Raw genomic sequence first — 13,147 nt, 5'->3', positions numbered from 1 at the left:
GTATATGTACCTATGTCTGTGTATCACACATTCTGCATCCTGCATTCCATACCCCCAAATTGCTTGACTGCATCTCTCAGGATTGATGTTCAGTTCTTAGGACAAAGAATGCTCTAGTGAGCATTTGCTAGTCCTGTCTGTGTGGCTGAGGGAGAAAGCTCTGATGTCAGTCTAGTCTCCTTCCTTCCTCCCTCTGACCTCTAAGTGACCTGCACCCTGGCTCATCTTAGCTTCTTAACAAGTACCAGCAAGGCCCAGGCAGTTGTCTTTCCTCCCCTCTCCTCTCATCCCCTCCCCTCCCCTGCCCTCCTCTCCACTCCCCCCCCCCGCCCCTTCCTTCCCATTGATCATCTTGCCTCTATCACTCGTGAACTCATATGTGGGTGTTAGGGAATTAAACTCAGGGCCTCTGGAAGTACCACAGTGCTCTTAACCACCAAGTCCTAATTAGTACTTTCTATGACAATTGTCACATTTTGTTTTTGAGACGGGGTCTCACTATGGAACTCTGGCTGGCCTCAAACTCAGTATGTAGCTAGGAATGGCTATGGACTCCTGATGCAATTGTCAGGTCCCCAGACTGCTGGGGTTGTAAGCACAGGTGGAGGCCAGAGGACAACTTATGGGAGTTGGTTCTTCCCTTTCACCATATGGTTCTGGGAGATCAGACTTGGTCTCTGATCTTGGATTTTTGAGCTGAGGTCTCGCTATGGAGTCTAGGTTGTCCTAGAACTTATGACTTTCCTGCCACAGCAGCCCCATTTCTTATTTCTGCTCTTATTTCTGCTCCTCACTGTACTCTGACATCTTGTGTGTCTTTGGGTTCTCCATTTGAGAAGGCTCCCAAGGCTGGAGAGATGGCTCAGTGGTTAAGAGCACTGACTGCTCTACCAAAGGTCCTGAGTTCCAATCCCAGCAACCACATGGTGGCAGAGAGGTAGAGAGAGAGAGAGAGAGAGAGAGAGAGAGAGAGAGAGAGAGAGAGGGAGAGAGATCTTCATAACTGGGCAGACACATCCATCCATCCTCTTATTCCCCCTTATTTGAATAAGTGATCCTGAACTTGCTGTGTAACCTTCCCTCAGCCTGAAGCTGGCTGAGCCAGACCTTGACCTTGCTGCCACTATGGAGATTACCTAGGGTGGAGCCTTCCTCCTTAGATCACTCAATTGTTAAGCCACTGTCACTGTTCCTCTTCAAGATACTGCTACCTGCTGAGAGGCCCGGGAGCTATTCCAGAGACTATGCCCTATCCTGCACGTCATCACCTGCACGTGGTTCCAGGCTCCAAGGATAAATTGGTGGGAATGGGCCTAACCCCTGCCCTTTATAAGTGCATTTGCCATTAAACATTTGAACCTTGATCAGAACATTGTCTTGGCTCCATTTCTCTCTCATCCGCCTAGTTTTCCTTTCTTTCAGCACTGGGCTGCCACTCAGGTGTACCCTGTCCATGTGAGTCGCTGGATGGCTCCCAACAATCTGGTGCCCGGACTGGGACCTGAAGAAGTTTAGGAAGACGCTGAAGGAACACTGTTTCATGTGGAGCTCCACGGGAAGAAAAAGAAAAGGATCATATCGGACTGAAGCACTAGTTTAAAACTTCATTTTTTAAGGCGTTCCTAGAGGTGTGGAAAGGTTCGGGCTAAGTTTGGATTGAGCTCTAACTGAGCACTAGGAACTGATCAGGTGGTTGTCTGCAGTTTTTAAAAGCTGCCTTAGGCAAGAGGAAAAGGGTTTAAAAAAAGAAATGAATCAGGCGATTGTCCTCAGTTTTCAAGAGTTGCTTCGAGCAAGAGGAGTAGGGATCGAAGTACAATTGTTAGAAAATCTTTTAGATAGGATAGATTCTTGTTGCCCAGGGTTCAAGGAAGAAGAAAGTTTAGATCTCAGAACCTGGTTGAAAATTGGAAAAGCCTTGAAAATCACTCAGGCAGATAATTTCACCCTTCACCTCTGGGCACTCATAAAAGATGCTATTGAAAAGTTGATCTCGCAGGGGTTAGATGGTACCCAGGCAGAGCTTGATGGATGTCAGGAAGAGCGCCTTTCAGAGAGGGTCGTCGCAGAAAAGGGTCCTCTCAACTCTAAATTTGATAGATATAGAGACTCTGATGATGAGCTAATTTTAGACAAAGAAGATCCCTAAGAAAGAGGAGCTGCCAAATATTTTGAAGAAGATTGGCCTCCTTGCAAGTCTCCCACTCCCCCTATAACCTCCACCATGGAAGGTGCTACTCATAGGGACATGCAACTAAGCAAATTAGAGTTTGAAGTTAGGCTGCAGAAATTGACTAATGAGCTTCGGGAGCTAAAAAGGATGTCAGATACAAGAAGGAGTAACTCTTCTGAAATGTACCAAGTGCCGCTAGGAAGAGCTGTGAGTCAGGCTCATGGGAGAGGACAAAATACATCTGATGTGCTAGCCTTTCCTGTCATCAAATCAATTGACCAGCAAGATACTAGAGTCAGACATTACCAGACTTTGGATTTCAAGTTGAAAAAGGAGTTAAAACATCTGTTGTGCAATACAGTCCTTCAGTCCCTTTCACACAAGCAATTACTGGATCCGGTCATGGAGTCACACTTAACCCCCCTAGATTGGAAGACTCTATGTAAGGCTACCCTGTCAGGAGGAGATTTCTTACTTTGGGATTCTGAATGGCGAGACGCTAGTAAGAAAGCTGCCTCTTTAAATGCTCAGACCGGTAATCCAGACTGGGATAGTAACATGCTTCTTGGAGATGGTCTGTATGAGGGCCAGGCTAATCAGATTGGTTTCCCATTGGAGTGTACACACAGATTGTGGCGGCTGCCCGCCGAGCCTGGGGACAGTTACCAGTTAGAGGGGATGTTGGTGGGAGTTTAGCCAGCATTCGGCAGAGTCCTGATGAGACTTACCAGAACTTTGTGGATAGGCTATTAATAGCAGCTAGTAGAATCCTTGGAAAATCTGACATGGGAAGTCCTTTCGTTATGCAATTAGCTTATGAGAATGCTAATGCAATGTGTTGTGCTTCTATCCAGCTGCACAAAGGACAAACAGATTTAGCGGGATATGTCCATCTTTGTGCAGAGATCGGGTCAGCATATAATCATGGTTTGGCTTTTGGCTCCGCTTTGCAAGGGACTGCTGTACAAGCAATGTTCTTATGGAAACGAGGGAATAATGCATGTTTTAAGTGTGGAACTTTGGGTCATTTTAAAAGTGGTTGTTCTAAGAACAAAGGTGCCAAGAGTGTGCAAGCAGGCCATGCACTAGGAATTTGTCCCCGGTGCAGGAAGGGCAACCATTGGGCTAAGGTGTGCAAATCTAAGCCAGGCATTCTGGGCCATCCCTTGCCGGGAAACGAGAGGAGGGGCCAGCCGCAGGCCCCGACTTGCTCACAGAGAACAGCTTATGGGGCCATGAACCTGCTGCCCAGCCAAAGAGATCAGTTTTTGAAATTGTCAGGGCAAAACCAGGAGGTGCAGGATTGGACCTCTGTTCCACAACCCACGCAGTATTAGCCCAAGAAATGGGAGTCCAAACTCTGCCTACCGGAGTCTTTGGACATCTACCTGTAGAAACTTGTGGATTTCTTTTAGGACAAAACAGTTCTATTGTAAAAGGCCTGCAGATTTATCTAGGTGTTAGAAATAATGATTATGAGGGCGAAATTAAAATCATAGCTGTTTCCCCTCATGGTGTTATAACTGTACCCACTAATCAAAGAATTGCTCAACTTGTTTTAATTCCTCTACATCCAACACTGTCCAGATTTGTTAAGAATGAGAGAGAACAAGGTGGTTTTGACTCCTCTGATGTGAATTGGGTTCAATCTATTACTAATCAGAGACCTAACCTTAAATTGACATTTAATGGAAAAAGCTTTGAAGGATTGATAGATACTGGAGCTGATGTAACAATTATTAGAGGACAGGATTGGCCCTTAACTTGGCCTTTGACTGATACACTTACTCACCTTCAAGGAATTGGTTATGCTAGTAACACAAAACAAAGCTCCAAATTGCTAACCTGGAGAGATGGGGAAGGTAAATCAGGACAAATTCAGCCGTATGTTATGCCAAATTTGCCTGTAACTCTATGGGGAAGAGACCTCTTGTCACAGATGGGCATTATAATGTACAGTCCTAATGAGATGGTGATTAAGCAGATGCTTAGACAGGGACTTTTGCCTGGTCATGGACTAAAAAAGAAGGGGCAAGGAATTAAGACTTTTGAAGATCCTAAACCTCACTCTAACACAAGAGGTTTGGAGTATTTTCGGTAATGGCCACTATTTTGCCTGCATCCCATGCTGATAAAATTCAATTGCTTACTGATATTCCAGTGTGGGTGGATCAGTGGTCTTTACCTAAAGAAAAAATAAAAGCCGCTTCTTTGCTAGTGCAGGAGCAACTAGAGGCAGGACATTTAGTAGAATCTCTGTCCCCTTTTCATTATCAAGAAAAAAATCTGGTAAATGGAGATTGTTACAAGATTTAAGAGAAGTTAATGAGACCATGGTATCTATGGGACCTTTACAACTGGGACTTCCCTCCCCAGTAGCCATTCCTAAAGGATATTATAAAATTGTGGTAGATCTGAAGGATTGTTTCTTTACTATTCCTTTGCATCCAAAGGATTGTGAAAGATTTGCTTTCAGTGTACCTTCTATAAATTTTAAGGAACCTATGAAGAGATATCAATGGACGGTTCTCTCACAGGGCATGGCTAATAGTCCTACCTATGCCAAAAGTTTGTGGCACAAGCCATTCAGCCTGTGAGACAACAATGGCCTATTATTTACATCATTCATTTCACAGATGATGTTTTAATGGCGGGAAAAGACCCCCAGGATTTGCTTTTGTGTTATAGAGATTTACAAAAAGCTTTAGCTGAGAAAGGATTACAGATAGCTCCTGAAGAGATACAAACTCAGGATCCTTATAATTATTTGGGCTTTAGACTTACTAATCAAGCTGCTTTTCCCCAGAAGATAATTATTTGCAGACACAACTTAAGGACTTTGAATGATTCTCAAAAATTTGGCCCTATTTACAGCTTACTATAGGGGAGTTGAAACCTTTATTTGATATTCTTAAAGGGAGTTCTGATCCTACCTACCCTAAATCTCTAACCTCAGAAGGATTGCTGGCCTTACAACAAGTGGAAAAAGTTATTGAAGAGCAACTTGTCGCTTATATAGATTACTCTTTGCCTTTACATCTGTTAATTTTTAATATAATTCATGTGCCTACAGGACTGTTATGGCAAAAGTCTCCTTGTCTTAGTCAGGGTTTCTATTCCTAAACAAACATCATGACCAAGAAGCAAGTTGGGGAGGAAAGGGTTTATTTGGCTTACACTTCCATAGGAAGTCAGGACTGGAACTCAAGCAGGTCAGAAAGCAGGAGCTGATGCAGAAGCCATGGAAGGATATTCTTTACTGGCTTGCTTCTCCTGGCTTGCTCAGCCTGCTCTCTTATAGAACCAAGACTACCAGCCCAGAGATGGTCCCACCAACAAGGGGCCTTTCCCCCTTGATCACTAATTGAGAAAATGCCTTACAGTTGTATCTCATGGAGGCATTTCCTCAACTGAAGCTCCTTTCTCTGTGATAACTCCAGCTGTGTCAAGTTGACACAAAACTAGCCAGTACAATTGTCCCCTTGTCAACTTGACACACAAACACATCACTAGTAAGCCTCAACCCTTACATTCTTATTCATCCCCAAGGTCTAAATAACTTTAAACATCCCACAGTCTTTACATATTCTTAAATTTTCAATCTCTTTAAAATATCCATCTCTTTTAAAAATCCAAAGTCTTTTTACAATTAAAAGTCTCTTAACTGTGGGCTCCACTGAAATAGTTTCTTCCTTCAAGAGGGAAAATATCATGGCACAGTCACAATCAAAAGCAAAAATCAATCTCCAACCATCCAATGTCTGGGATTCAACTCACGATCTTCTGGGCTCCTCCAAGGACTTGGGTCACTTCTCCAGCCATGCCCTTTGTAGCACACGAGTTGTCCTCTAGGCTCCAGATCCCTGTACTCCACTGCTGCTGCTGCTCTTGGTGGTCATCTCATGGTACTGGCATCTCCAAAACACTGCATGACCCCTTCAGTCCTGGGCCATCAATTGCAACTGAGGCTGCACCTTCACCAATGATTGCATCGACAGAGCTCTAATAGGAGAAGCCTTAATTTCAGATCCTGTTGCTTTGTCCAAACGTCATCATGAAAAGTTTTATCTCTCTAGCCATACCTTAAGATCACTAAGGAGCAGGCAAGAATGATTGTAAAACAATGTCCTAAATTACATTATTACATTATCTCCAGTGCCACATTTAGGAGTTAATCCACAAGGTCTTATGCCTAATCATATTTGGCAAATGGATGTTAACTTATTATGCAGAATTTGGAAAATTAAAATATATACATGTTTGTATTGACACTTGTTCAGGATTTCTTTTTGCTTCTCTGCATACTGGAGAAGCCTCCAAAAATGTAACTGATCATTGCCTACAAGCCTTTAATGCCATGGGATTGCCTAAACTTATTAAGACAGATAACAGGCCATCCTATATTAGCAAAAATTTTACTTCATTTTGTAAAGAATTTGGCATCAAACATAAAAGTGGAATTCCTTATAACCCCATGGGACAAGGAATAGTTGAACGTGCTCATCACACTTTAAAAAATTGGCTTTTAAAGACAAAACAGGGGCAGTTATATCCCCCAAGGTCACCAAAGGCACATCTTGCTTTTGCTTTATTTGTTCTAAATTTTTTGCAAACTGATATTAAAGGTCAGTCTGCAGCAGATTGCCACTGGCATCCAGTTATTTCTAGTTCTTATGCCATGATAAAGTGGCGGGACCCATTAACTAATGATCCGTGTCCTAATCCGGGGAAGGGGCTCCGTCAGTGTTTTTTCTCTAAAAGAAGATGGAGCGTGATTGCTGCCTGAGAGATTAGTTTGTCAACTGGACACAGATCCTGAATCTTCTAGTAAGTATGACTCTAACCTTGATTATGGCTAAAAATCCTCTTTAGACGAAAAGTTAATTTGAAGCACAGCCTCCACCCCCAGAGAAGCTGCAGCCTTTCTGCAATTCTCAAAGGCACCTCCCCCACACTGGGAGCTTTAAGTCTAAGCTTGATTGTTGCTAATTTGCAACTGAGTGGAGTACCTGGACTTCTCCCAAGAAGCTTTTATACTGTTGCTTTTCAATGTCCCACCCTTGTTTCTCAAGCAGGTCAGCCTGACTGCAGCAGGTGTACAGCCTCGCCTCCAACAGTGCAGGTGGCAGTTATTAATCTTTATCAAGAAGCATTCTAAGTACATATTGTGGCTTTGGTCTGAATTGGGAATAAAGTGTGCTGATGAGGGCCGGACAGTCAATGACGGGCACCCAGATCTCAGAACCATCGAAATCTAAGACAGGGGTACATGCCAAAAGGCCATGGCTGTTGATAACACACCACACAGCCATGTTTGTGTGAAATATAACACAAACTAGCTGCACGTAGCCTCCAAGATGGAATTGGATGGTTTGGGAAGCTCTACGATTTCCTAAGACAGCCACCATAATTCCCAGGCAGAATTGTGGAGAATAAATAAATTTTATGCCTTGGTCCAGTTTTTTTTTAATATTAATAACAGGGATGAAATTGTAACCTTCCCTCAGCCTGAAGCTGGCTGAGCCAGACCTTGACCTTGCTGCCACTAAGGAGATTACCTAGGGTGGAGCCTTCCTCCCTAGATCACTCAATTGTTCAGTCAATGTCACTGTTCCTCTTCAAGGTACTGCTACCTGCTGAGAGGCCTCAGAGCTATTCCGGAGACTATGCCCTATCCTGCGCTCAATCACCTGCAGCTGGTTCTAGGCTCCAAGGATGAAATGGCGGGAATGGGCCTCCCCTCTCCACCTTTATAAGTGAATTTGCCATTAAATATTTGAGCCTTGATCTGAAAATTGTCTTGGCTCCATTTTTTTCTAGTCCACCTAGTTTCCCTTTCTTTAAGTACCGGCCTGTCACTCAGGTGTACCCCATCCATGTGAGCCGATGGACTGCTTTCAAGAGTGCTAGGTGACATTAGCCAAGGCACATGCCCTCTTTGGCCCTGAGGGACTGTTTCTGTCCAATATCTAAAACACCTTCTAGCCAACAACACCTTTCTCCTTGAGGTGAGGTGGAAGCAAAGACAATGTCTGGCCAATCTCAGAGTCTCCAGTGCTCACCAGGACAGGTGCTCAGTGGGTGCTTCCTGAACATCATCAGAAGGTCTGGGGCTCAGTCTACAGGTTCTGTGGCTTTAAGCAGGATGGCCAATGGCCTTGCAGTGTGTGGAGTCGACTGAGTGGGGAAAGGCTGGCATGGACTCCTCTCTGACTACATTTTCGGCTGTTCCAGACATCCAAGGACTTTCCCCATGTCTACCACTTACCTGCTTCATCCCCACACTCACTGGAGAGTGAACCATGAGCAGGGTGCTTGCGGCAACACAGGAAACTCACAGACCTTGGTTTAGTAGATCATTTTAATATGCCAGGTCAATGGAAAGGAAGGACAGAGCACACAGGAACACCTGTATTTGCAGGACGGAGGGCAGATGTCCACAGCCTTGGGCATGCATGTATGTCCTGTGTAAGTAGGCAATTGAATACTTAAATACCACATCACAGCCAGATTTGGGGGTTCGGAGAATCACAGGCCACAGTGGACCATACTTTAAAGGCAGTCAGAGGCTTTAAATACAGGGGCTGAAATTTCTCACTTTATACAAAACATGATCATATATTAAAAGTAAGGATACCATGGTATATACATGCAAGCAGCTTTGGTCAGAGAAAATAAACAAGGGAGGTGTAGCCATGCACAGGAAGGGCTTGCCTGTCTGCTTTCCACCTTCTTCATCCTCACAAAGTCAGCTGGGATCATAGAATAAATCAGTTGGTCTTGGTAAGATACTGAAAAGTCCTGTCTGGTGTCCTTAAGGGCCTCCAGGCCCTCTGTGGGCAGGGAAGGAGCCCTACAGCCAAGAACACTTGAAACCTTGGAAGGAACCAGCCTGGACTGGATGGGGAGGGACATCTATTGGGTCAGATAGAGGAGGGAGCTGCATCCAGCCACACTAGCTGAGTGTGATGTGCTGCCTGGACCCAGGTCCCAAGAGAGCAGGAGAAATCACAGAGAAAACCACTTTTGCAAGCAAAGCTAAAGATGGCAGGTCAAGCCTGTGTTCCTCACAACTGTGTAAAGCCCATTTCCCTCAGAACTGGCTAGCACTGCTGGGATCACACTGCAGCAACCGGACAATGGATGGTCGCTCTTGGCACCTTTGTTGAATTCTTCCAGGGACATTTTGCCTGAGGAATGGAAGTGGGAGACTTAGGATTAGCCAGTGCTCTGGTTAAAGTCTGGAACCCTCTGGAAAATTGACAATGTCCAGTCTCCTCTTCTCTCTCTCTCTCTCTCTGTGTGTCTCTCTTTCTCTGTGTGTGTGTCTCTCTCTCTCCCTGTCTTTCTACATCCCTCCCTCTCTCCCTCCTTTCCTCCCTTTTGTTTTGTTTATTGAAACAGGGTTCCTCTATGTAACAGCCTGGCTGTTCTAGAACTCACTATTTAGACTAGGTTAGCCTTGAACTCACAGAGAGTCTGCTGTCTCCTATGAGCTCCGATTAAAGACATGTGCCACCATGCCTGACCAGAGGGTATTTTCTTAACTAGTGATTGATGGAGCAGAGCCCAGCCCAGTGTAGGTGGTACAACCCTGGGCTAGTGATTCTGAGTTCTATAAGAAAGAAGGCTGAGCAAGGCATGGGGAGCAAGCCAGTAAGTAGCAACCCTTTCATGGTCTCTGTATCAGCTCCTGCCTTCAGGTTGCTGCCCTGTTTGAGTCCTGCCCTCACTGCTTTTGATGATGAACTGTTATGTGGAAACTGTGAGTGAATAAACCCTTTCCTCCCCAAGTTGCTTGTGGCCATGGTGTGTCATCAGAGCAATGGAAACCCTAACTCAGACAACACGGATGAAGCCTACAGCTCAGAGGGTCTACTGACATGCCCATGGTTATAGAGCCCTAGGAAGGGTGCAGGATGCAGGCTAGGTGTACCTGACCCTGAATTCTAGTCTCCCTCCCTCAATCAGAACTGAATTAAGTGGGTTGGAAAAGGGCAGGCCTGCATAGGCAGAGAGTGTATCCCAAACACCTCTGTGCCATCAACAGTTTCACAGGGTCATCTACTCCCCTCTCCCCACATCCACCCCCTCTCCCAATCCCCTCCTCCCACTCCACCTGCTCACTCCCTTCTCTCATCAGAACAAGTCTCACAGACAAGGTGCTGGACAAAGGGAGCCAGGAAATTTTAAGTGACGTTCAAGAGCACAGGATACAGCTGGGGAATGGAAGAATGGAGGGCTCCTTGGTTCAGAGTAGAGGGGAGGTTGTGGGGCACAGCTTTTGTCTGAAAGGAGGATCTTTGCTGGGAGCTGGGAAATCCTGGAGGGAAGGTCAAAGGGGAAATACATTGAGCCCTGCCCACCCATGGATCCCAAATCTGCAGATTCAACAAACTATAGGTGGGAAATAGTCTAGAAAATGAAACTGGAGGTACACAGACAGTTTCCTCTTATTTCCCAAATAATACAAATTATTATTAACATCTATAGCCATTGTATTAGGCACTGTATATAACTACTTTACTTATTTTATGGATGTATGTAATTATTTATTTGGGGGAGGTGATCTCAGGTAGAATTCAGAGGACAACTTGTGGAAGCTGGTTCTCTTTTCCTACCATGTGGGTCTTAGGGATTGAACCCAGGCTGCCAGGCTTGGAAGCAAGCACCTTTATCCACAGAGTCAGCTCAGTGAACCAAATACAGAGATGGTTTAGAGAATGGAGCAGGAAGGACGCAGGGTGAACATAAGCATCGCTCCTGTGAAGAACTGACTGCTGACTCATCCTTTACTGTGTCGTTCTGATTTCTAAAGGAAGCCCTATAGACAGCTAATGTGTGTGTATGCTATACATGTGTGTGCAGGTGAACACCCACCCGTGCAGAGGCTAAACAGGAATACCAGTGTTCACAGTATAACATTTTCTCTCTCACTGAACCCAGCCGGGGCTTACCATTTTAGCTAGGGTGCCTGCTCAGCAAGCTTCTGGGACTCACTTGTCCCCTAGTTCTAGGGTTTCGGGCATGCTCAGCCACTCCTGGCTTTTCCATGGGTGTTGGGATCAGATCAGGTCCTCATGCTGGGTATCAACTGTTTTTCCCCACTGAGCCATTTTCCCAGTTCTTGCTTTGACAATTCTTAATCACCTATCTGAGCCTGAGATCTCATTAGAGGTTAAAAATAAAAGACCCATTTGATAGAATTGTGTGAAAAAACCTGATGGATGAGCTCAGCTGGGGATGTCCAGCAAGCAATCGAGAGATGCTGGCTTTTATTGTTACTCTCTGCAAAGACAGGCAGTCCTTTAGTACACCAGGTAGCAAGTGGGCAGAAGAATGACCTGGTGTATGGGGTCGGGAATGGGGGTCCTGGATCCCTGCACTCCCCATGCTCCAGGCCCTGTCAAGTGCAGGTACCTGCACTAACTCCAGCATTTCACTGCAGCTGATGTAGCCATTGATGTCTAGGTCGGACATGCTAAGGCCCACTTCAGCTTCTCTTCCAGCTTGTCCTGAGAGGTCATGCTCACAGCAATGATGAACACTTGGAAGTCGATGGTGCTGTCGCTGTTGGTGTCAAAGCTGTGGAAGACATGTTCAGCGAACTTGGAGGCATCTCTGTAGGGGAAGAAGTTGGGCTAGATTTTGAAATTGTCCACGGTCAGGTGGCCAGTGGGACAGTCATTGAGGAAGCCCTTGTAACACTCCTGAAGCTCATGGTCGGTGAACTCCCTGTGTTTCCGCAGGTCCTGCAGCACCTCAGGACACAGCTTGCTGTTCTGCTTGCCCATGGCAGCTGGCAGTGGAGATTAAACCTGCAAGACCAAGACACAAGGTGAGCTGTGGATACCTGAAACCCCAAGTCTGGCTTCCTATCACACCCTACCACCATGCTGGCTAAGCAATATCCTCTGTATGTCCAGTGCCATCCATTACAGCAGTGGTTCTCAGCCTTCCTAAAGCTGCAACCCCTTAATACAGTTCCTCAAGTTGTGGTGAACTCCCAGCTATAAAGTCATTTTCGTTGTTACTTCATAAGTGTAATTTTGCTTTGGTTATGAATCATAATGTAAATATGTGATATGCAGGAGGGTCTTAGGTGACTCCCTGTGAAAGGGTCATTCGATCTCAAAGGGGTTATGATAACACAGGTTGAGATCTTCTGGGACAGAAGAACTGAAGACCATGATAGTGCAAGCTCTGACTTTTAGCATTTCCAGGATGGCTCTCCTCAGGAGGTACAAAATGGTTCTATATAACATGGCAAAACCCAGAACACTCTAGGAAAGACAGAAAAGATATCTTTTTATGGCTAAATACAGTCTACTAGGAGCATGCATGCAGAATCATGGTAAAAGGGACAGGGAGAGGCAAGCCTAAATCAGTGGAAGGAAGCTTTGTCAAATGTCCTGTAAGGGTTAACAAGAGGCAGGATCGATACAAACCCCTCAGTTCATCAGCTTGGGGCAAAGGGGTCTCATGGACCCAATCCTGACTCTTCGCTTTGAACAGCTAGTTTTTTTCTCGTGGGGGACTCGGTGTGTGTGTTTGTTTCCTTGTCACAGATACATTTGCTGATGCTGCATAGTAAATAAATCTTGCCTGCGTAGGCGGATGTTAGTGGTTCACATTCTTAGCTAACACAGCTAGGGTAAATTTAGAACTAGGTTGACACCCATCCTGAGTGGACTCAGGGATGATACCAGAGAACAGGAACATGGCTTTGGCCCTTCAAAGTTCAACTTCATTTATCAGCAACCCTAATTTTATAAATGACATTTAAAAACCCCATTCTTACCCAGATTTCTGGGTTAATCTGGGTAAGTAGGGTTTCATGGGGACCCAGGTATTAAAGCTTTGAAGCATGTTGACAGGGGGCTTCTAGATCCCCCAAGACCTCCCTGTCCCCCTTCATATAATACTGGGAGAAGTTACCAGCACATGCCATGCTGTTTTAACCCTAGAAGAGAC

General features: G+C 45.2%; 1 protein-coding gene across 1 annotated transcript in view; it reads right to left on the bottom strand.

Annotated features, from left to right (window-relative positions):
• Positions 1-10,826: 10,826 nt before the first annotated feature.
• Positions 10,827-13,147, bottom strand: part of Gm9257 (predicted gene 9257) — a 52,589-nt gene continuing 50,268 nt past the window's right edge. The window contains exon 4 of the mRNA XM_006515300.3: positions 10,827-11,991. Within this exon, the coding sequence (XP_006515363.1) occupies positions 11,838-11,991 (154 nt within the window). The 3' untranslated portion in view covers positions 10,827-11,837. The remainder of the gene's footprint in view (positions 11,992-13,147) is intronic.

The sequence above is a fragment of the Mus musculus genome, chromosome 12, assembly GCF_000001635.26.
Source record: "Mus musculus strain C57BL/6J chromosome 12, GRCm38.p6 C57BL/6J".
Classification (NCBI taxonomy): Eukaryota; Metazoa; Chordata; class Mammalia; order Rodentia; family Muridae; genus Mus; species Mus musculus.
The sequence above is the reverse complement of the archived record's forward strand: the minus strand, read 5'-3'. Positions and strand labels throughout refer to the sequence as shown.